Source organism: Haliotis rufescens, unplaced genomic scaffold (assembly GCF_023055435.1).
Source record: "Haliotis rufescens isolate VD_foot unplaced genomic scaffold, xgHalRufe1.0.p SCAF_5, whole genome shotgun sequence".
NCBI lineage: Eukaryota > Metazoa > Mollusca > Gastropoda > Lepetellida > Haliotidae > Haliotis > Haliotis rufescens.
This window is the reverse complement of record NW_025964223.1, coordinates 10162373-10186448: the sequence shown is the minus strand read 5'-3', so window position 1 is coordinate 10186448 and position 24076 is coordinate 10162373. Positions and strand designations below refer to the sequence as shown.

Genomic DNA, 24076 nt, shown 5'->3' with positions numbered 1-24076 from the left:
TATATATGGGTAATATGGTGTTATACGCTTCGCGACGGAGGACTGTACGAAGGGGCTTCATACGAAACATCAAAACTTGATTTAGACACTCGGCTACCTAACTGCTATTATGGACATATTTCCTTCACACATACAATATTACCGTGCACAGTGGAATCTGTCGCGACAGGACTTTGACAAATCAGCATTTGTAATACAAGGCGATATCAATTGTGCCAAGTATCCTATGATTCATAATAAACCATCTTTAAACCATTTACATTTGTTATCCTCTGTTATAATATTCCAAATACAGGCCTCTGTAGGAATCAGACTCACTTTCGGCCCCACAAGAAGTAAAGCGTTCATTTCGCCTGGATGTCAAAACAATGACGCAATAAAGTCAAAGCAGATATTCCACTGTACTACACTGTACACGTTGAATATCAAAAGCCCCGCGCAGGAATGCGTGAAGCGGATGCGACGGGGTAATTCTCTCAAATGTTGGAGGAATTTCAAAGCTTTTTACACATGGGTTGTGGTGTTCTCAGCATCCCAGTTAATGGTTCTGCTCTGGCCATTACGCTAGACGGACTAGCGACGAAACCAAATGCATGGTGAGAAATGATGATTAATGATCAATATTTGTTTGTTTGTTGTTTAACGCAGCACTCAGCAGTATTCTAGCTATATGAGACGTGCCGCCAGTCTATGTAACCCAACTCTCCCCTGGGTTCACGCTGACTGGCACTTTCTTGTGGCTCCCGGCGCACAGCACATAGGAGCCTTCCCCTAACCCGCTCCAACAGCCCCTTATGACTAGGACTTCTTGAGTGTACCTAGTTGTAGAGAATATCCCCTTAAATATAAAGGCTGTCTAGAATGATAAGCACATGGATGTATAGCAATTCTATCCTCGTTAGAGAGCAACTCATTATATGAAGCCGCGCATCACAACAGGAGCTGAAACATTAGAGACCAACTCGTCATACGAAGTGGCTCGTCACAACTGGAGATCAAACATTAAAAAAGTACAAAGTCACTGTGACTATATCAAAACTATATCGAGTTAAAGTTGCCCCAGGTTTAACCATAATAATGAAAGAGATTCTGTCTGGATAAAGTGGCGCATCACAATCGGATCTGAAACACTGAGACCAAGTCATTATATGGAGTGGTGGATTTTGAACTTCTGAACTGGATCTGATACATTAAAAGACTAAATCATTCTAGCAGGTGAAGTGGCGCGGAACCCAAATATTAGAGAGCAACTAGCTCAAACACGAGACACCAACTCATTATATGAAGTGGTGCGTCACAACTAGAGCTGAAACATTAGACACCAACTCAATATGTGAAGTGGCGCATCACAACCGTAGCTGAAATATTAGAGACCAAGTCATTATATGAGGTGGCGCATCACAACCGTAGCTGAAATATTAGAGACCAAGTCATTATATGAGGTGGCGCATTACAACCGGAGCTGAAACATAAGAGACCAACTCAGTGTATGAAGAGGCGCGTCACCACTGGAGCTACAACACTAGAGACCAGCTCATAATACCAGTAAGTGGCGCTTCTCAAATGGTTCTGACACATTGAAAGACAAAATCATTAAAATAGGATTTTTCACGTCTAAAATATTAAAATACTAAATCATCGTTACTGGAGGTGGTACATTTCAGTATAAACTATAGTCTTGATTTTGTTTTCGAAATGACCCTTTGGTGGTGATATGCAAATCGTTATAAAACTCTACAAACGTATATTGCCGAAACGGGTACCCACAACAGAGGTCCGTTATACGAAATCTTTGCATAGACTATTGTGCTAAATAACGGTCAAACAGAATCAATGTATCTGTTCATTTGAGGTCTTTTTAATATCTATCAGTACATGTACTATAGAGATCAGACTTCCAGACGACCTCAGCTGACACTACAACTGTCTTTCTACGGTAACTGGGGTATCATTGGGTGTGGACAGCACCCGCAACTCATTCTTACACTTCACCATGGATGCGGAAGGTTATACTTTCTCCGCTACTCGGAACATTCGGACCAGCAAAATACACCCCTATATCTACTGACCACATTCTTCACAGAGAAAGTCCAGCATAACATGGCTTTCTCAGAATGGAGCCCACATGACCACGGACAGTTGCAATGTGTAACCCATGTCCAGGCACCTTGGTCGTCTAGGTATAACGTACAATTGTAGAAGGACATGCTTACATTCAGTCCAAGTCACCGTGACTATAGAAACTATTTGGAGTTAAAAGTAGCGCCGAGTTTAGACCATAATGGTGGGAAAATCATTCTGTCTGGAAAAATAATTTGCTTCGTCTAAGTGATGCTCTCAACTGGATATGAATGATAAAAAAATAAGCTCATAATAGTAGGAAGTGGTGCGTCACAACTGGAGCTGAAAAGGTAGAGACCAACTCAAAATATGAAGTGGTGCGTCACAACTGGAGCCACATCACTGGAGACCAACTCATTTTTTCATATCTAAAGGTGTGTCACAACTGGACCTGACACATGAGGGACCTACTCATTATATGAAGTGGCGCATCACAACTGGAGCTGAAACATTAGAGACCAACTCATTATATGAAGTGGCGCATCACAACTGGAGATGAAACATTAGAGACCAACTCATTATGTGAAGTGGTGCGTCACAACTGGAGCTGAAACATTAACCTTTTCACATTTTGTCGCAAAAGGAGATTTCAAAAGTGTGGCCACAACATATAACGTTAGTCGACGCCATATTGTAAGCAAATCGTGTCAAGGTCGGTTTAACATGTGGTAGCTCGGCCCTCGTTTCTGTCGACGGTACACACGCTACAAACATAAAACAACTATTGAATACATCGACATAACTTCTAAAATTATGTCTGTTTGTTTGCTGTTTAACGCCACACTCAGAAATATTCCAGCTATATGACGGCGGTCTGTAAATAATCGAGCCTGGACCAGACAAACCAGCGATTGACATCATGAGCATCGATCCACACAATTGGGATACGATGGGGATGAAATGGAAACCTGTACTAGAAATAAACTATCACGAATGTCTTTGAATTTGCATGTACATACCTAGGTGTAAAATACACTTCTAAAATCGCATTTATCAAATAATATGAAAGAAAAAGTTGTATTTCAAGGACTGGCCATACAAGTATATTTTGATCAAAGATCAAAGTGAGGCACCTAAGTTCGAAATACATGCTGAGACGAGGATATATGTTTTCTTGTGGTAATTGTGAAACAAATTTGTTTTGAGCACATGAACTGTATATACATTGAACACTACTTCAATCGAAGTAATTCATATTTTCGTAATTTTCTCTTTCACTTGATTTGGATATTACTTATAAATGTATCGCAAAAACAATAATATTGCCTTCTTTCACATGTGCAAGTTATCGTTTCCTTGTATTAAATATCGCCCACTCTATGCTTCTTGAGCTTTCAAATTCAAGTATTAAAATTGTCCAATTACATCTCGTTTCATTACGTTATATTCTTGTTAATTATTAAGAAATAATAATGATGTCAGATATTGTCAATTTGAGGAGTGTTAGGGCTGTTTCGCGATCTTTCACATTTTGTCCTTTGAAAATGTTCGATGTCGAACCCGGGTCTTCGGTCTGACGAGCGAACACTGTGCTATGCACTACAACAACAACTACTACTACTACTACTACTACTACTACTACTACTACTACTACTACTACTACTAAAAACAAATATTGTTCAGGAAGCAGCGTACCCACGAGTGTAAGTTTCTTTCGTTATCTACATATCCACTATATTTCACGAATAAACAAGGGACTCAAATACAATATCAAGCTATTTGTATTTAGAAGATGTATTTTTTTTAACCTGTCCAGATCCATAATTCTTAACAAAATTTGAAAGTGACACTTTCGTTCACAAAGGGAGATAATTTAGGAATTGTCAAGTTACGTTGTCTCGTGGAGTACGCCACAAGTTAACGTGAACATACATATAATGTAGTCCTTTTACATTAAGTAGCTAATAAACCGATTTGTCTGAATTTGATTAAAAGCTGGATGAGGAGCGAAATATCTACACTGTAAATGTGTAAAATCTATTCCAGAACGTAGTTCGATGACGCTTGGCTTGTCTGAAAGCATTGCTGAGGGTCACTTAATAGTATTTATCCGGTGACCCTATCCTTTACAATGATATTATTGTTTGAATGGTCTCATGTATCTATATTTTCACTAATATAAAAAACGGGTAAATGTACACTTATTAAGACCAACATCAATTATTATTTTATAATCGGTCCATTGAATGCAAAATTCTAAGATTATTAATTGTGGTGAAAATGTCTATTTTATATTGATCAGTAAATTTCATTCAATTAACATTTTCTGCGAAAATATATGTGAAAACGAATTTTGGACAATGTTCAAAATATGTTACTTCTTTACGACATTTTAAACCCAAATGGGCATGGGAACGCATTTTGTACTTGATTTTTCAAATCGCCATTCTCGAAAATACGATACGAAAATATGTGCTTAACTTCTTCGTGTTTTCTCTAAGTGTCAGTTTGAATCACACAGTTAAACAAAACGAAATGTCAATCTTTGAACGTAAAGCAGATTATTTGTTTAAAAAAGATCTATTGGTGAAGATAACAAACTTGCGACAGGTATGGTGCTTTCTTAGATTTATGACAATCTTATCGTATCTTCGGTAGTTTCAAAAATAGGCTACGATTTCCTTACGATAACTTAACCATGATTTTAGAGATACGATCGTTTCGCAAAAAAATCTAGCTCATTATTATAGAAGTGATGCGTCTTAGCTGGAGCTAAACAAAGATACACTCATCTTAATAACAACTGGGGCGCCTCAACTGATACTGATACATTAAAAGACCAATTCATTTCAATAACCATAAAATTGAAAACGATCATGTCTGTATCGTCCAAGAGATCTAGATGGATCTCAACTCGAAAACATTAAAAGTACAACTCATTTTAATAGGAAGTCGCGCGTCTTAAATGGAATACATTAAAATAAAAACTCGTTATTGTAGGAAGTGTGATGTAACAACTGAAGCTAAATCAAACGAGACGAACTGAAGGTTCAAACTTCAATAAACTCACACAAAGTGAAAGTCCATTCTTACGTAATCTCTAAAACTGGAACCTCACTCAGCACATTACTTATATTATCTGACCTATTATCTACCCCCGCCAACTCTTAAACTCTTAAACTTAGCAAGAGGATGAACACATCAATATAAAATAGTATCTAATTTCAAAATTTCAAAATTTATATTCCAAATTGTAAACAGTATTCTCGGCAATTTCAAATTTCATATAATACACAGCAAATATTTTAGATTAATCTTTGACAAAACAAAATTCCCAACAAACCAATTGCCATATATATTGAATCTAAATTCGTTTTCCTTTAAAAATCTGTGTATTCATGTAGATGTCGGTCAATGGATGTAGCAAAGTCTCACCTTGTGAAGATGTGTTGATAAAAGTTTGAAGGAAAAAACGACACCTAACCTCACCCCTCCCTATTCAGACACTGGTACTAAGTTTGCGATTGCTTACAGCGGACCAAACAACTACCCTCGTCGGAGTAAGACTGTTGAATCGACGGCGCTAAAATCGTTTTTATTGCAGTTAATAATGTTGATTAAACCAACAGTTTGCAGGTTTCACAAAGAAAAAAGCATGTATTGATGTTACTACACCTTTCATAGCGGAGCTGGACAAGATAGAGCTGCAGTGAATGGTTAAAACGGCCATTTATGTTCTTACACCTATGTCGTTGGTGTTTTCAACTTAACCACTTACACAACTATAATTATATTTCAACCGCATTTCGACGGGAAGACCAAGGATGGGTTTCACACATTTTACCCAATTTGGGTACAGGACCCGGATTTTCATCACAGAAGCGAGCGTTTTAACATGGTTTCTCCGTACACTAGTGATGTAAACAAGAGAAAACAGTTTCGTTGCCGTCATAACGGCTTCCTCAACACAATTAGGCAGTGTTAATATACCATTTCTAAACTCCACCCGTACGAACAAGTGGTACATGTATATCATTTATCAGTTCTTTTAGATAATGAATGAATGAACGAATGAGTGTGTTTTTTACGCCGCTTTTAGCAATATTCCAGCAATTACACGGTGGGGGGCACCAAAAATGGGCTTCACACATCGTACCCATGTCGAGATTTGAAACCGGTCGTGCACACTATACACACCCCGAATTAGTTTTTTTCAATAAATTTTCACAAGGAGAATTTTGTCCAACGCCTCCACACATTGGCCAACAACATATGCATACATACACAGTATTTGCTGCGAAACAGAATTTAGAATCAATACGTTTTATGTACATGCTGTATTCTTACATTAAATAATATGTTTCATTCATTGACAACATGGGACAATTCTCCTCCACACACATACAGCCACATCGAGTATTCGTTTACATAATTATACATTCACCAACAGATTGTATAATCACATATTGTTGCACTTACCTTGTCGTTTCTTTCAACGTCCTCTCCAGAGTGAAAACATACGGCAGGGCAGGGAATCACGCTGCAAAATGTTTCTTCGTCAAGTCTTCATAATGCACATAACATACCAAAGTTTTAAATGCAGCATTCAATCTAGCGCATGGATAATATAAACATGAGAAATGGGGGTCTAAGCCCATTATAATCTCGATTTTAAATGAATTCTAAACAGCTTTTTTTTATTACTTTAACATCCATCGGTGTATTTGATAAAGTAAGCGTCGTCTGCTTCGATCCATTGAGTCTGGATTACGCGCAGGAAAAGCTCGTGCAACGGAAGTGTTTCCCGATTGGCTAAATTCGTCACTATGACATCACGTGACTATTCTGGTGAACACCTGCATGAAATTAACAACACTTCTAACCTGATTTGACATTTGTTTATATAAATAATCTTAACCGACAAAGCCATTGGCGGTGGGGTTTGTCTAGCGAGGTAAAAGCGTTGACTCGTCACACCAGTCCACCACATGGGTACACCATGTAGAGTCGATTTTGACGCCCCTCTCCGTAATATGGCTTGGATTTTGTTCCAAATTTCGCAAATAATTTTGTAACAATAAATGGTTATTTTTAGCGGTATTCATCATAATAGAATGGAGATGTAATACAGTGGATGGACGATCACGAGTTGCCAAGCGCCTTAACTTTTAAATGCATTTTAATCAAAATGATGATTATGAAAAAGAAATTATCAAAGAATTATGAACAATATGTATAAAGTACCACCCGAGCAATAACGCATTAACCTGGGGTCAAAGGAGAGTCTACGAGTTTGTGTTATCATGTAATGGAAAATTATTGAAAGAACTGTTGTTAAATTTGATAATGTCTATTCAATCATCACCATAAACGTAATGTGTGGCTGGAGTGAGTGAGTGAGTATGGTTTTACGCCGCTTTTAGCAATATTCCAGGATTATCACACATTGTACCCATGTCGGGATTCGAACCCGGGTCTTCAGCGTGACGAGCGAACGCTTTAACCACTAGGCTACCCGACCGCCCCTCTGTGGCTGGATAATTTTGTGTAAAAATATATTGGTTCGAAGAAGGGTAGGAAATGAACTTGCAACCACATGACCCTAACATATTTGAAATGTTTTAATTTATGCCTAAAAGAGCAAATTTATTGATTTCAAGATAAGATATCAAAGATACTCATCAGCGAAATTCATATAGTCGGTCCCTCAGAATGTATATATTTTGTGCCAATTTTAAAGAGACCAAATTGCTGGGTTCATCACTACATTCCAGTTCAGTTTCAAGTATTCAATGATTCAGATGATAATGGGGGAGGGGAGGGAGGGTAGCCTTGTGGTGGTTAAAGCGTTTTGTCGTCACGCCGAGTGCCCGGATTCGATTCCCCCCATGGGCACAAACCGTGAATTGTCGTAGAAGGCGACTATGCTTGTCGCAAGAGGCGACTTACGGGATCGGATGGTCAGGCTCGCTGACTTGGTTGATGCAAGTCATCGTATCCCAATTGGGTGGACCCGTGAAGATCCGGGGTAGGACAGGTCTTTAGCAAATCATGCTTGTCGAAAAAGGCGACTATGCTTGTCGCAAGAGGTGACTAACGGGATCGGGAGGTCAGGCTCGCTGACTTGGTTAATGAATGTCATCGAACCCAATTGAATGGATCGATCCTCATGATTTCAATCACTGGATTGTCTAGTCCATTATTTACAGACCGTGGTCATAAAGCTGGAATATTGCTGAGTGCGACGTTAAAGAAACCAATCAACCGAATGTGTGGATCGGTGCTCATGATGTTAATCACTGGATTGTCTGGTCAAGACTCGATTATTGACAGACCGCCGTCATATAGCTGGAAACTGGGTTAGAATAGGTCTTCAGCAACCCATGCTTGTCGTAAGAGGTGACTAACGGGATCGGGTGGTCAGGCTTGTTGACTTGGCTGATGCATGTCATCGTATCCCAATTGCGTAGATCGATGTTCATGATGTCAATCACTGGATAATAACAGACCGCCGTCATATATCTGGAATATTGCTGTGTGCGGCGTTAAACAAAAAACAATCTTCATCACATACAGGGGCATGGATGGCCCAGTCATCTTAGGCGCCGCAATTAGCTGTGCTGAGGTCCTTAGGCATCCCAGAAACCTATGATCGTTGGTTCGAATCCCGGTTCGCACCGATTATGTTTCGATGTTTCTCAGCGGCCTGCTCGTGGGTTTCACCATTGTGGTAAATGTATGAGACCTGCATCACTTTGGGTTTTCATCCCTCACTAAGCGGACACGCCGTGATATAACCGTAATACTGTTCAAGCGGCGTTAAAACCAACTCCCTCACTTAACTGACACATAAAATGTTGTCATTGAGTCGACCTGAATATTGCCGAGTACAGCGTTAAACAAAAAACAAACAAACAAACAAACAAATTTGAGCTCTGGTTCATCTCTTACTGGCCCACTGGTGTACTGTATTTGTATTGTTATGAAATTGGATTGTTAGCACATGATAAAAGGTATGTTAACATTCAGAACACACTGAACACAGGTTATGGGGTAGATCTGCATGCGATTATGTCCAGCCAGTTAGGACAATGTTTTAGGGGGGGTTTGTTACAGATGATTTGCCCCAAAAGTCAGGTCAGGAGGTCTAAATTTCCAAACAAAAACTTACAATTTCAAATATTTTTTATTAATTTTCAACAAGTTTTAATTATAGTTTCTTACATAATCTATATATATATTGATAGTGACATTAAATGAGCTTTTTGTAAACATTTTACATATATCAGATCCACTCAATTAGGCCTAAACAACAAACTGTTTTTAAAAATTAAATATTCGTTGAATCATTTCACTGGGTAGCATTTAGACTATCTGTTGTTTGACAGAATACCTTCAAGAGTATGTCGTATGGCAGTCGGAATTTGTGTCGTAATTAAGTCATTAAGATTTGTCTTTGCTAAGGCTGCTTGGTGAAAAGGCCGCCAGGTGACCTATAGCTAGTTCAACATTTAGTCAATGTCACATTTTAGAAATTAAAAATACTGACACATTTCCCTCACAACCATAGATCTACAGACACTGTTCAACTTTCTCTCATCAAGTGACGGAGCCCTTTTTCGGCTATGGCTTATAAAACTGATCTTATACTACAGAAGATCCACGAAATCAGTAACTATTAAAATATAATTTTCAACATTTCCTGGAATAAATTATTATTTACAACAACAAAAAAACAACACCTAAACATCCGATACATTACGTGCGTTCGGTTTTTAAAACAGCGAAACGCTTCGCGTGAAGCTTAACAAGCTCATCACAGCAATAGTTCGTTCGCGGAGCTCTATCGCTGTGATGTTACCGAGAGTGTAACGAAGGTGTCACGCGCTGGGAAGGAGCTTGGAAGCGTCATGGTCCACGGGAGGTAACTCTCAAATTATATCCCTTCAATGCATGGCCGCGGAGTTCAGGATTTGTCTGCCGAGCAAAAAGAATGAATAAGAACCCCAAGCACCTTCATAGCGTGTGACACCCTCGCTGCACTCTCGGTAACATCGCAGCGATAGTATAGAGAGCTCCGCGAACGGGATATCGCTGTGAGGAGCTTGATTAACCCCCAATTGCTGGTAGTCAAGTCAAGAAATCAGATGCTGGTGGGGCGGCTTTGATAAGCCTGACTCCAAGGGGTAAGTAGTGAGAGAATGCGATGTATTACGCCGGTCCCGCGACCGAAAAGTGTTTCCTGTGTGGTGTTGGCTGTAGCCTCGAGCATGTCAGCCTACAAGGCCTAGATCTAAACACTGTCGTGACATGATCACTGGAACAGCATCATTTCTCTCGAGACAGATAATCCCTAATCCCGAGTAGGGTTTTCTGTCTAGTATACTAGTTGCCATTTTAACAATGAGAATTAATCATCGGATCCAGCATTTGATGAAATTAATAATCCCTATCACATTAACTTAATATATGGCATATAGTGTATGGCATATAGACTTTCCTGCAAATATACTCTTTTTATGACTGTAGAATTTGGGATTCGATAAGGTAGTGAGTTGCCACTGTGCCAGCATTAGCCAGAATGGTTGCCAGGCCTCTAATAGACGCTGTGTCAACAGCTTGCTCCAAATTGATCGACGCCTGCGCGTCTAGTAGCGGAAATATGGTATTAATTTGAATTGAGATGTATTAAATTTGTCATGTCATGAACTTTTTGATGATGAGTACTCTTTTCCGATGGGTTGGTCGGGTAGCCTAATGGTTAAAGCGTTCGATCGTCACGCCGAAGACCCAGGTTCGATTCCCGATGTGTGAAGCCCATTTCTGGTGTCCCCCGCTGTGATATTGCTGGAATATTGCTAAAAGCGGCGTAAAACCATACTCACTCACTCACTCACTCTTTTTCCGATATTGAAAAGATGAAGATGAGGACTATTTCAACTCTAAGTGGTTGTGTGAAGCAACTGATGTCACAGACTCCCAGGGTGTGTGCATCACAGACGACCCGTGTACCCCCAATACTCACCCCCTCAGCCACCCGTGCCCCGCCCTGCTTGGTCCCACACCGATGCTACTCAGACAGGGCAGAAGCCTACCACGAGCGGCCGTACATTCCGCGGCGGACCCTCATGTATGTTCCTGGACATGATGTGAAGAAGTTGCGGAAAGTCCCGAATCTCGGAGTGGATTGTGCTGTGTTGGAGTGCGAAGATGGAGTGGCTCTTAATAAGAAGGTAGATAGGAATTTACCCGGGTCATTCTATTCCTTAGGTCTTAGGACTCTCGGTGACAAAGTTGTAGCCCAATGCATATGTGGCATGCTTCATTTGATTACAGGAAATTTACTGATGTAATATACTGACACCTGGTCAGAAGCCTGAGTCTGTTATAAATTGTGACCCACTAGGAGAAAAGGGACCTCAGGCTAAAAAAATAATAGTCTTGGTTCTCAGGCACCATCTGCATCATCATAAAGTAAAAAATTTAAAAATCCTAATACTAAGAACAGCGTGATCCAATATAGCACACAGTTAATTCCCTTTACATGTGCAGTGCGTTACTACGCATCTCGTGTTATGGTCATGGTGGCAGTAGGAGTTTGTATGCTTATTTATTTTGGGAGGCCCTTTTTCAGGTTGATCGTACACAACTGTTTATATGGTTACTATTTTTTCAAAAGTCATTGCCTGAAACCAATTTTTTTTTTTAAGCCTTATGTGTTAGGGTACAATTGTACTATGAGGTGGTGAAATTGGGTTTAACGTCACGTCCATGATTATTGCACTTATATAGCAATGTGCATGTATGTGTGTGTGTTTGTGTGGCTGCTTGTACTAGTCCAGACTGAAGGTGATTTATAGTGCTAACTCACTGAGATACCATGCCGCAGTTTAACATGAATACCCCACTCAAACACAGTTTACTGACTCTGAGCCGACCAGTTCTTGTTTTAGCCCCTTAATGCCGAGCGCCAGGTAAAGAGTACCATCTTTTAAAGTCTTTTGGTATGACGCGGCCTGGGATCGAACCCCAGGCCTTCCACTCTCCGAAGGGATGCTCTACCACTAGATAGGGTTGGGACGAGTCCAAATTTACTACCCGGGTACCCATCCCCCTATTACCCGACCCTACCCGGGTACCCACTGTAGGTCTGAAGTGATACAAAATGTCTGATTGAGATTTTTTCATCACAACACTTGCAAAACGTATTGAGATACATGTATTTAACGATCTGGTCATGCATACGCTGAGGTTGATGTAAGTTATATCTTTATTCAACCATATGAAAAGTCAGAGGGAATGGGTGCATAGTCAGAAAGAAATGCGAACATTAGTGACTTGTAGCGTAACCATAGAGTCCTACATAATTTTTGTCATTAAACAATATATCACGTGACTAACCACGGGTCCAGGTAGTCCTGTGGGTACCCGGGTCCTACTCACCCACCCGTCCCGGGTACCCGAGTTACCCGTCCCAGCCCTACCACTAGACCACGGAGGTGGTCAATTGTACTATGACGTCATAAAGACATTTGAGGTCAACTTTCTTCCGAGAAGATCCCCTTTTGAGTTGTCATGTATCTCTGTAATAATTATGAATTGTGTTGTGGGTATTTTACCCATGCATTTTAAAATCATTGGGTATCAGTAATTCTATCTGGGTATTCAAATTTCTGTTACCCACTAGTTTTTACACATGTGGGTATTTAAGTTAAATATTTAAAAAAACACTATTCATCTAGTCCCTGGGTTCGAGAGCTTTATAGGACTAAAAAATACCACGATACTTCCACAAGAAAGTGTGATGGCAAATGATCATGATGTAACTGTCATCGTGGAGTTTGGCAAGGTTGACGGGATGCCCGTTTGTAATTTCAAAATAAGTTGCTGATTTGCTAATCGAATACACTGGGTTACTTCTAAACATTTTGATGATATGCACAAGTTTTATTTTTGTAGCGTATCTGTAATGTTCGTTGTGTATTTGATACGCTTGAATTTTATTTTACTGCATATTTCAGCATTTCTGATTCGTATTTTACGCAGATACGCAGCTTATCTGGAGCTCTGATGAAGCTTGTGAATTGTATTTTTGTGTTATGAAGATGCTGTAGTTTTAAAATATTATGACCTCGAAACATGATTTTTCACACATAAGGTCCCTTATCTCATGGTTGGTCATAATTAAGAGTTTCTGGCTGGATGTCGTCACGCTTTCGCTTGTCTGAGGTTACGTATCGTAGCATTATGTTGATAATGAGGTACATCAATGATGCAAGGTATTTATGTACAGTTGTAAACACCTTTCACTCAAATTAACAAGATGTTCTCAGTAATTAATCCTCGATTAATCAGTGTCAACTCAGTTTATTGCCTATTACAGTGATTGACCGATTGGACTATCATGTAGGTACGATGTATTTACAGCATCATAACAAACAAAGCTTGTCAGTGTAGATAATCTTCATTGTGTTACAACTGCTCAGTTCTAACTGTTGATCATGTCCGGTCAAAATTTAAGAATGTCCGGACAATACTTTTAAAATGTCCGGACAGAAACATTTAAATGTCCGGTAAGCAATATTTTAAACCGGACATTTGAGATTCCCAATCGGACATGTCCGGCGCATATGACGGTTTCCGGACCCCTGGTTTCAATTTAGGTTGATGAAATTCAACCTGTGACTGACATCCTGTTGTCAAGTTAGGTGTAACATGCAAGCTGCAATGTTTATAAATTTAATTAGTCAAACAGCCATACTGTTTTGCGGTTCTTTGGGACCCACAGTATAAATCATCGGCTTTGTAAAATCACAACCTTACCAGTCTATTTATAGTTGTGGTTGTGTTTTGAACGGCCAGAGTGGTTGATTGTCATGTGAGTAACTGCACGCACCCACTTGCTCAAACCAGTTGAATAATCTCGGGAATTCTGGGATAGAATAATTCATGAGAAATGTATACTTGGGGTATGATGTAAGGTGATGTGACATAACCTGTCCTTGTTTTATCCACAATGTCTAGTGATTGGCAGGGTAACAACAAGTACCATCTTTTTACGTCTTTTGAAATGATGCGGCGATCTTCCACTCTAGTGATGCCTTAGCTTGTTCAAAGAAGCATCTTAATGGATCAAGTGAATCTGTTCACTGATACCCTGCTTGAGGCTATCACTTTATTTATCACGTGACATCTTTATTTCTTGACTCTGTGGTCAAGTGGAAGAGCATCTGCCCGGAGAGCCGAATGTCAGGGGTTTGATCCCCGGCATTGTCATACCAAAAGACGTTAAAAGATGGTACTTGTTGTTACATTGCCTGACGCTTGATATTAAGGAGCTAAAACAAGGACTGGTCGGCTCGGAGTCAGTATACTGTGTCTGAGTGGGGTATTCATGTTAAACTGCATGATATCTCAGTGGGCTAGCACTATGAGATCGGCATTAGTCCAGAGTAATACAAGCAGGCACACACACACACATGTGTATGCATGTCGCTATATAAGTGCAACAATCTTAAACGCGATGTTAAACCCCATTTCACCTCACCTCACCACATTTCTTTAATTTATGTTTTAGGCTGAAGCTAGAGAGAACATCCGTCAGATGCTGGATGAAGTGGACTTCTCAGGCGTGGACTGTGCACTCCGAGTCAACTCTGTTTCCAGTGGTCTGATGGAACAGGATTTGAAGGTCATCTTCAAGGCTGACCGGCTACCTCAAACAATACTCCTGCCTAAAGTGGACACTGTAGAAGATCTAACGCAGGTAAGTTGTGTGTAGGTCAGAGGTCAGTGGGTGGGTGAATTGTGTGTAGGTCCGGGGTCAGTGGGTGGGTGAATTGTGTGTAGGTCCGGGGTCAGTGGGTGGGAGAATTGTGTGTAGGTCAGGGGTCAGTGGGTGGGTGAATTGTGTGTAGGTCCGGGGTCAGTAGGTGGGAGAATTGTGTGTAGGTCAGGGGTCAGTGGGTGGGTGAATTGTGTGTAGGTCACATATCAGTGGGTGGGAGAATTGTGTGTAGGTCACAAGTCAGTGAAGATCCGGGTTAGAATAGGTCTTCAGCAACTCGTGCTTGCTGTAAGAGGCGATTTTTGTTATAAGAGGTGAATAACGGGATCGGGTTGTCATGCTTGCTGACTTAGTTTATGCATGTCATCGTATCCCAAATGCATAGATTGATGCTCATGATGTATTTACATTATTTACAGACCGCCGTCATGTAGTTGGAGTATTGCTGAGTGCGGCATAAACAAACAAAACCTACCAAACATACAAACAAAAGTCAGTGGGTGGGTGAATTGTGTAGGTCACAGGTCAGATTTTGGGTGAATTTTGTGTAGGTCACAGGTCAGAGGTTGGGTGAATTTTGTGTAGGTCACAGGTCAGAGGTTGGGTGAATTTTGTGTAGGTCACAGGTCAGATTTTGGGTGAATTTTTGTGTAGGTCACAGGTCAGAGGTTGGGTGAATTTTGTGTAGGTCACAGGTCAGATTTTGGGTGAATTTTGTGTAGGTCAGAGGTTGGGTGAATTTTGTGTAGGTCACACGTCAGAGGTTGGGCGAATTTTGTGTAGGTCACAGGTCAGAGGTTGGGTAAATTTTGTGAAGGTCACAGGTCAGAGGTTGGGTGAATTTTGTGTAGGTCACAGGTCAGAGGTTGAGTGAATTTTGTGTAGGTCACAGGTCAGAGGTTGAGTGAATTTTGTGTAAGACAATTTTGTGCACGTCAATATTTTCTACTGCTATGAACTAAAACTAGCGCACTGTGTGAACACACAATCATATGAACCGCCCAAAAAGTTGAAGTAGCTGCTTGCCAAGCGGCACAAAGGAAAATCAAATTATTTAAGTCAGTTTAACTAAAACATTGTTTCATTGATCCAAGTTAAGGCTATATCACAAAAAGGGAATCAGAGGCAGTTATTGTTGACAAAAGTCTTCCATACGCTCTGATTTCCTAAATACTTCAGCAGTCGCTCTTATGTTCAGTTCACTTGGATGTTATTATATGTCGGAAGTGGTCCATCTCGCATGTTTACAATTTGCATGCTTGTTCTTCATACACACGCACTTCATGTTCTCATTATAAAGACGGGGCGGTCGGGTAGCCTAGTGTTTAAAGCATTCGCTCGTCATGCCGAAGACCCGGGTTCGATTCCCAACATGGGTACAATGTGTGAAGCCCATTTCTGGTGTCCCCCGTCGTGATATTGCTGGAATATTGCTAAAAGCGGCGTAAAACCATACTCTCTCATTATAAAGACACACAGACACTTTGTTGATAATTGATTATAAATCATTGTCGGTACTAAGTATGTTCCCATGTCAAACAAGTCTATGTCCCTGTTGACACTAGTGTTTTCTGTCCCTTGCTATGTAAATATCATTCCACCTGGGACACAAACTCTACATGAAATAGGAAGCTTGTTTGATATAATTATGTGTCTTCTGTGTGCTGCAGTTCACTGACCTCCTGCGAGCTGTGACTGCTGACCACAAGGGCTACTGTCCATACCTGCTGACCTATGTGGAGAGTGCCCAGGGCGTCCTAAACATGCAGGACGTCCTACAGAAGGCCAGACAGTACTCAACACAGGGTGTGTTCCACATGGACGGTGTCGTGTTTGGCTCAGACGACTTCTGTGCAGATATTGGTGAGAAATTTGCTGATGGAACTTAATCGATTTGACAGAAACGAATTTTGAATAATGCTTTTTAAATTTGTGTTTTGCTTGGACAACTACTGTGCAGATTTTCGTGAGACATTTGCTGATGGAACTTAACAGATTTGACAGGGACTGAATTTCTAGTAAGGCCTTTTGAATTTGATAAGTTCACAAAACCACCTGACTTAATGACAGCTCTGTTGTCATCCTAGGAACTAATATTGTTTATTGCTATGTGGAGGATAGAACCACTACTGTGGCTCCTGGTACTTCTTTTGAGTCGGGGGCACGGGTGGCCCAGTCGTCTAAGGCGCCGCGATTCGCTGTGCAGAGTTGCGTCCCTTGGGCACGCCAGAAACCTATGATTGTGGGTTCGAATCCCGGTTCGCCCCAATTATGTTTCTAGGTTTGTCAGCACCGTACCCGTGCTCGTGGGTTTCACCGAAGTGGTAAACGTCTTAGACCTGCATCACTTCGGGCTTTCCTCCCACATTAAGCTGACACGCTGTGATATAACTGGAATAATGTTAAAAGTGGCGTTCAACCCAACTCACTCACTCTTTTGAGTCATTATCACAATCAACACACTCGTTGATGTTCTCCTCGACCTGTTACAAATATTTGTCAAATAATATAGAATCTGCTGAAACCAGGGGCAACTATCGACTACCAACACAACCATCACTGAGATCAACATCCAACCAAGTTAAGGCTTGTTTGTGTTTCATTTACACAGCATAGGATTGTAGAGGTTGAAATTATGAAGAAAATCTATTGGACAGCGTACATTGAATTTTGGCCAAAACATTGGCACCAAGGGAAATTCTCTAGCACCAGCCCCTTAGTGCCAAGAGAATTTCTGTAGCAGCCTTCAAAGGAAGTTGGCTTCAAAAGTAGCATGTGTTCGGGTGAACATTTGACTTGCCTTTGCATGTGTTTGTGATGGGTATCACCGGTGGGGCAGGATACACTCACCTCTTCGCCAACACCTGGATTCATCAATTGATAGTCATTCCTAGACAGATGCTTATATAAGAGTCAAAGTATGATGGTGAACATTTCTTGTGGTTATATAAAGGGTTTTGTTGCTTATATTTAGTGTATGGTATGTATTGGCAGAGAGACTACAGTGTATGTGTTCTCTGTACCAGGAGCAGTGAGGACGACTGATGCAAGGGAACTGACCTACGCCAGACAGAAGGTGGTGATGGTGGCCAAGGCGTTCCGACTGCAGGCCATTGACCTGGTGTTCATTGATATCAAAGGTAGTTCTCCATTATACTATCCTGTTGGGATTCTGGGGCCATATAGGTCCCCAGTCAATGTTAGTTGTTAATGCCCCCAGTGTCCAAAACAACTGCCTGCCAATGTTTGGGAACAGGATATTTTTATTTTTTTTAAAAATTGCCAGGCCCCAAGAATATATCAAATTGTCCACTCCTCATAGGAATATACCACAACGTTTAGGCCACATCTTTTTTATTTTTTGTTTCACAGGCTCGAAGCCCCTTCTGAAAAGCATACTGAAAAGAAATAAATTAAAGATAAAAATATTATTTTTATTATGTCTCCTGCTAATAATATAGATCCTCAATAAAAAATGAAAAACAGGAATGAATCCGTCAAACATAAAATTTAAAAAGTATGGCCTTAGTTTATTGAGGAAGATGTGGTCCAGGGTGTTACAGATGTGGTCTCTTTCCAGACACAGAGTCTCTCCGACATCAGTCGTTGGAGGGGGCAAGGTTGGGGTACACTGGGAAACAGGTCATCCATCCCGGTCAGGTCTCCACTGTTCGCGATGCCTTCACTCCGAGTGGAGAGCGAGTGCAGTGGGCGATGGAGCTGGTTGCAGCATTTGAACAGCACCAGGACTCGGGCAAGGTATGCAGGTCTAGATAGGAGGTATTGGTTGAATCTTGGACACTGGTCACAATCATGTGTCATATGTTTGTTTGTTTCCTGTTTAACACATCGCTCAGCAAAATTCCAGTCGGCGGAATTCAGTTCCTGACAGCGGTCTGTAAATAATCGAGTCCAGACCAGACAATCCAATGATAGACATCATGAGCATCGATCCATACAGTTAGGATACAATGACATGCATCAACCAAGTCAGCAATCTGACCACCCGATCCCGTTAGTCACTGCTTACAAGGAAAGTTTCATTTTATGGCAAGCATGGATTGCTGAAGACCTCATCTACCGTGGATGTTCAGAGGTTGTGTCATATCATATGTGGATATGTAAAAAATATGCATAAGATTTTACCTCTTTAATACATTGATTTAAATAATTTTTGCGTTTTTGGAGGTATAACCATAAAAAACCTGTAAATCCAGATTTACACAAAGTGTTCATACCTGTTTTTGTGTTTACAACTCTATAAACATAAACATGTAGTGAATTCAATTGTTATTAATAAACGTGTCAACAGTAATAACTTCGCAGACTGCTTATTTAATCATTAAAACACAGTGAAATACACAACAATATGAAATCACAATAACAAAGCACCAGGCACACTGGTGTTCATGCACCAAGTGTGTGTCAAAACAATTATAATTTGTGACTAACGCTTACTTTTCCACACACCAATGATCTTTGAATACACTCTGTGCCTGTAAGCTTCATGGGGGCACGGGTGGCCCAGTCGTCTAAGGCGCCGCGATTCGCTGTGCAGAGTTGCGTCCCTTGGGCACGCCAGAAACCTATGATTGTGGGTTCGAATCCCGGTTCGCCCCGATTATGTTTCATGGTTTGTCAGCACCATACCCGTGCTCGTGGGTTTCACCGAAGTGATAAACGTCTGAGACCTGCATCACTTCGGGCTTTCCTCTCACATTAAGCTGACACGCCGTGATGTAACTGGAATACTGTGAAAAGCGGTGTTAAATCCAACTCACTCACTCACTGTAAGCTTTATGTATCATAGCACATCACAAATCCATGTGTTGTGATGCCCTGTCACGAGGTGGGAGGGGGATTTTGGAATGGGTGCTGTCTGTCTGTCCATCCATCTGTCACATTTTCATTTCATTCCTGGAGCATAACTCGGAAACTGTTTCATATTTAATTTGAAATTTTGCATATGATAACTCAAAAATGGTTTAATATTAAATTATGAAACTTTACATATGTATCAAACACATTCTGAATTGGTGCCTTTTGCTGTTTCCTTGGCAACAAGTAGGACAGGTTACTTTCATTACCAGAGCGCAAGTTAAAAACAGAGGGTTTGTAGTCTTCATTTCTGAAGCATATATACATAATTTTTTTCATATAATATCCATGAAACTTTATACCCAAATTAACAGAGTACTGAAATTGTCATGCTATTTTGGATTTCCTACAGAAAGATGTAGTCAGGGTTGTCTGAGAACTGTTGCCATAACATCCTCATTAAGATGACAAAAACAATTAACACTTGACAAAGGAACTTGTACAAGATCTATGTTGAATGGTGAAAAACAAACAAACCACAAGCCACAATTTACAAGTGGCACCAGAACCAGCCTACCTCCTTGCAGTGGGATTAATCATTTCATTAGTGTTTGCAGTTAGGTTATTCCAAAAAAGTTCCAGTGAACTTGTCAAGACTGATGCCGTAATGTTTTTGTTCTGGAGTTACCTCCCTTTCTCAGTGTATATTAATTACTATATGAACAAACAAAATTCTAATGTGACCCATGACAGGGGATAGTTATATAGGATGTATATCTAGTTCTAGTGGTGTGTTCAATACCACATAATAGTATGTGCCGTTGTGAAGTACCTGAAAGTTGGAAATTTCTTTTCAATACATACAAATTGTGCACAAATTTGCGAAAAAAAAAAAATCGAAATCATCAAGTTGGGATTTGAACAGGAGGTGGAGGGTGGACATTTTGATATCAAGTTGTCCGAGTCTCACAACCTCAGCTGATCATATGGTTGACTCTGAGGCACCACCTGTAAGATGAAGAAAATAATGTTGTAGATACATGTTTGCATTTTAAACTGGCTTCATGTACATTTATCTGGCTTCAATTTGTAAACTACATTTGAATAGCTTTGTACATACAGGATTGAATAGCTCTTCCTGTTAATTGTTAAGTTAATCTCTGCAGCCAGTGCATGTCAAAACACGGGGTTGTGTACTCGTGGGCAGATGACCACGGAGTACGCTGACCACTGTGTCGGATTAACGAGACTGATAAATGAGTGATTTTGGTAATTCGTTGCAAATTAGGTGTGTCGGAGTCGGAGTGCCAGAATGTCAGATTAATGGGACTACATAGCACTGAATCAATCGGTTCCCATCATTAGTGTCGGATAAAGCCGAGTGTTGGATTAACGAGACTTGACTGTATGTTCTTTATTTTCAGACCAATATTTTGTCTTGTCTTTCAGATAGTCGTCATCAATATATCACTAGTTTGTATGAACTATGTTCCTCCCCTCCTCGTGAATAGATAGAGCAGTACTGCAGTGTAGAAGTGACGCGTGTCTATGTTAAGTCAAGCAGTGAAATAAGGCCATGCAGAAATTATGGAAGTCCAATAAGCCCTTTAATCCTTGCAGGGACTTTTGTGATTGCTAGTGTTAGGTGATTTTGAACCAGTGTCAGAGTTTGTGGCTGCTTGGCTGTAGCACATGTTCCACAAGAAGTTATTTTTTGATTGTTGCTGTTTTGGGGAATTATTGCTGTTTATCGAAATTATTACTGTTTGGGGGAATTATTGCTGTTTATGGGAATTGTTGCTGGTTATGGGAATTATTGCTGTTTGTGGGAATTATTGCTGTTTATCGAAATTATTACTGTTTGGGGGAATTGTTGCTGGTTATGGGAATTATTGCTGTTTGTGGGTATTGTTGCTGGTTGTGGGAATTGTTGCTGTTTTGGGGAATTGCTGTTGCTTTTGGGAATTGTTGCTTTTTATGGGAATTGTTGTTGGGAATTATTGCTGTTTAGGGGAACTATTGTTGTTTGGGGAATTATTGCTGTTTATGTGAATTGTTGCTGTTATTGGGAATTATTGCTGTTTTGGGGGAATTATTGCTGTTTTGGTGAATTATTGTTGTTTATGGGAATTATTGCTGTTTTGAGGAATTATTGCTGTTTGTGGGGAATTATTGCTGTTTGTGGGAATCATCGTTGTTTTGGGGGAATTATTGCTGTTTTGGGGGAATTATTGCTGTTTGGGGATATTATTGCTGTTTAAGGGAATTGTTGCTGTTTTGGGGAATTGTTGCTGTTTTGGGGGAATTGTTGTTTATGGGAATTATTGTTGTTTTGGGGAATTATTGCTGTTTATGGGAATTATTGCTGTTTTGGGGAATTATTGTTGTTTTGGGGAATTATTGCTTTTTATGGATAGCAACTTCTTTTATTCTTTGTTACGACGTTTCAGAACAACTTCTTGCTTCATCGGGTGAATCATTCTTATAGCCCTGACAAAGAATAAAAGAAGTTGCTATTGATGTAAGGGAGATAACTCTCATTCCGGAAGTTCTTGTGTTATGATAGTAAATCGTATCGGAGAAGTTGACAGTTGTAATTATAGAGTTTTGTCAGTTGTATCATGAAATTCTAACGAATAACGTTTACCCGAAGCAGCGAGTTCTGTTGTCTCATTACTGTCCACAAAAAGTGTCATGTATTCAGTTTCTTCCAACTTCTAAATGTCTATCAAAAACTTTGTTGCTGTTTAGGGTGCAAACCATTGCTGTTTAGCAGTGTAATCTGAGTGTGCTAATTGGTCAGAGTGCTCGCTAGTTTTTGTCAGGAGACCTTGCTGTGGCTAAATCTGTTGGTTATAATTAGTTACTACCCTACAATGCAACCATATATCTTCACCAGTGATGGAGGTTGGTTGGTTGGTTGGATTGTTATGTTACATAGCACTCAACAATATTACAGCTATATGACGGCGGTCTGTAAATAATAGTGTCTGGACCGGACAACCCAGTGATTAACATCATGAGCATCGATCCATGCAATTGGGATACGATGACATGCATCAACCAAGTCAGCGAGCCTGACCACCCGATCCTGTTAGTCGCCTCTTACGACAAGCATGAGTTGCTGATGACCTATTCTAACCCGAATCTTGTGTCTCACTCATAAGTACATGAATTTCCTATGTAAACACCAACTGGGACTATTTGAACACCTAAAATTAAAGTTGATAACCTAAGCATTGTTGACTTTTACGGCAAGCATGGTTCGGGTGATGGAGGACCTTAGCATGACCATGACAGATATCCTTAGATATGAAATATAGGAGGAAACAGTTCTTAATTTTATTCATCAATGAAGATTGATGTCAGCTAGGTACGAAGACCAATGAATATAAAATTACAATCTGACAACCCATTTTGTGCGTGTCTGTTAGCATGGATAATTATGAGGGCAGTATTATATTTGATTAAAATTGTGTTTGAAATTAAGGCGTATTTATGGTTAAAATGAGCATATATGTAACAGAAACGTTTCTTTTTCATTTTGGGGTTGCCCATTTGACAATAGAATAGCGTTTTAATATTTGGCTAGCACAGTAATTTGCACATGAAGGCTTGGAGCCTTTCTGAATCAGTTTCTTAACTTGCCTATGAACCATGTGAATTAATAAGTTCTTGAAAATTCCTCCAAGTGAAAATAAAACGTTATTCACTCTCCCTCACAGCTCAATAACACAGATATGATTTTGCATATTTCAGGGGGCTTTCACCTTTCACGGAAATATGATCGACATGCCTTTACTACTGCAAGCCAAGAATATCCTGAAAATTGTAAAGAATATTGAGTCATCGGGTTCCTAACAGATTATTGTTTGTGATTTCAGTAAATTTTGAATGTGTTGACATGTAACATGTAGTATTTATGGCAAGTAAAATATAATAAAAACAGATTATGTTTGTCTTTCATTATCCCTGTGTGATTATTATTGATGAGATGTCTAAATCCTCTTGGTGATTCCAGGGTAGAAAGGGTTTAAAGTATCCCAAGTTTGCTTAAAAGCATCCTGGGTTACATTTTTTAGCATGGCTGTCAGATTGTGTTGTGTCATGTTTTGCTTTTTGTTAACACAGCACTTGGCCACACCTGGGTTTCAGCATCTTCCCGAGGCAAGAGAGTTAACTGACTTTAAAAGTGGAAACTGGACTTTAATAGTCAGTTAACTCACTTGCCTCGGGTAGATGGGGTTTCAGCTATGTGACAGCAGCCTGTAAATAATCGAGACAAACAGTGATTGATATTATGAGCAACGGACAAAGCCATCAGGATAACAGGATTGACATGCAGTCCCCATTTACTAAATATTCCACCCGTGTCGCATGTAATCAGTTTTGGCACGTCAAACCAGGGGT

At 40.2% G+C, this 24076-nt stretch overlaps 1 protein-coding gene across 1 annotated transcript; it reads left to right on the top strand.

Moving 5' to 3' along the window:
- Positions 1 to 9943: 9943 nt before the first annotated feature.
- On the top strand, positions 9944 to 23614 carry LOC124150647 (citramalyl-CoA lyase, mitochondrial-like). The gene is made up of 7 exons (XM_046522611.2): positions 9944 to 10247; positions 10980 to 11294; positions 14639 to 14827; positions 16519 to 16711; positions 17875 to 17988; positions 18429 to 18607; positions 23426 to 23614. The coding sequence occupies exons 2-7, from the start codon at positions 10980 to 10982 to the stop codon at positions 23525 to 23527; spliced, it is 1092 nt and encodes a 363-aa protein (XP_046378567.2). The 5' UTR covers positions 9944 to 10247; the 3' UTR covers positions 23528 to 23614.
- The last annotated feature ends 462 nt before the right edge of the window (positions 23615 to 24076 follow it).

Coding starts and splice junctions, on each gene's coding strand:
- LOC124150647 (XM_046522611.2), top strand. CDS start 10,980: ATGAAGATGAGGACTATTTCAACTCTAAGTGGTTGTGTGAAGCAACTG. Junction 11,295..14,638: donor GAGTGGCTCTTAATAAGAAG/GTAGATAGGAAT, acceptor TTTATGTTTTAG/GCTGAAGCTAGAGAGAACAT. Junction 16,712..17,874: donor CGACTTCTGTGCAGATATTG/GTGAGAAATTTG, acceptor TCTCTGTACCAG/GAGCAGTGAGGACGACTGAT.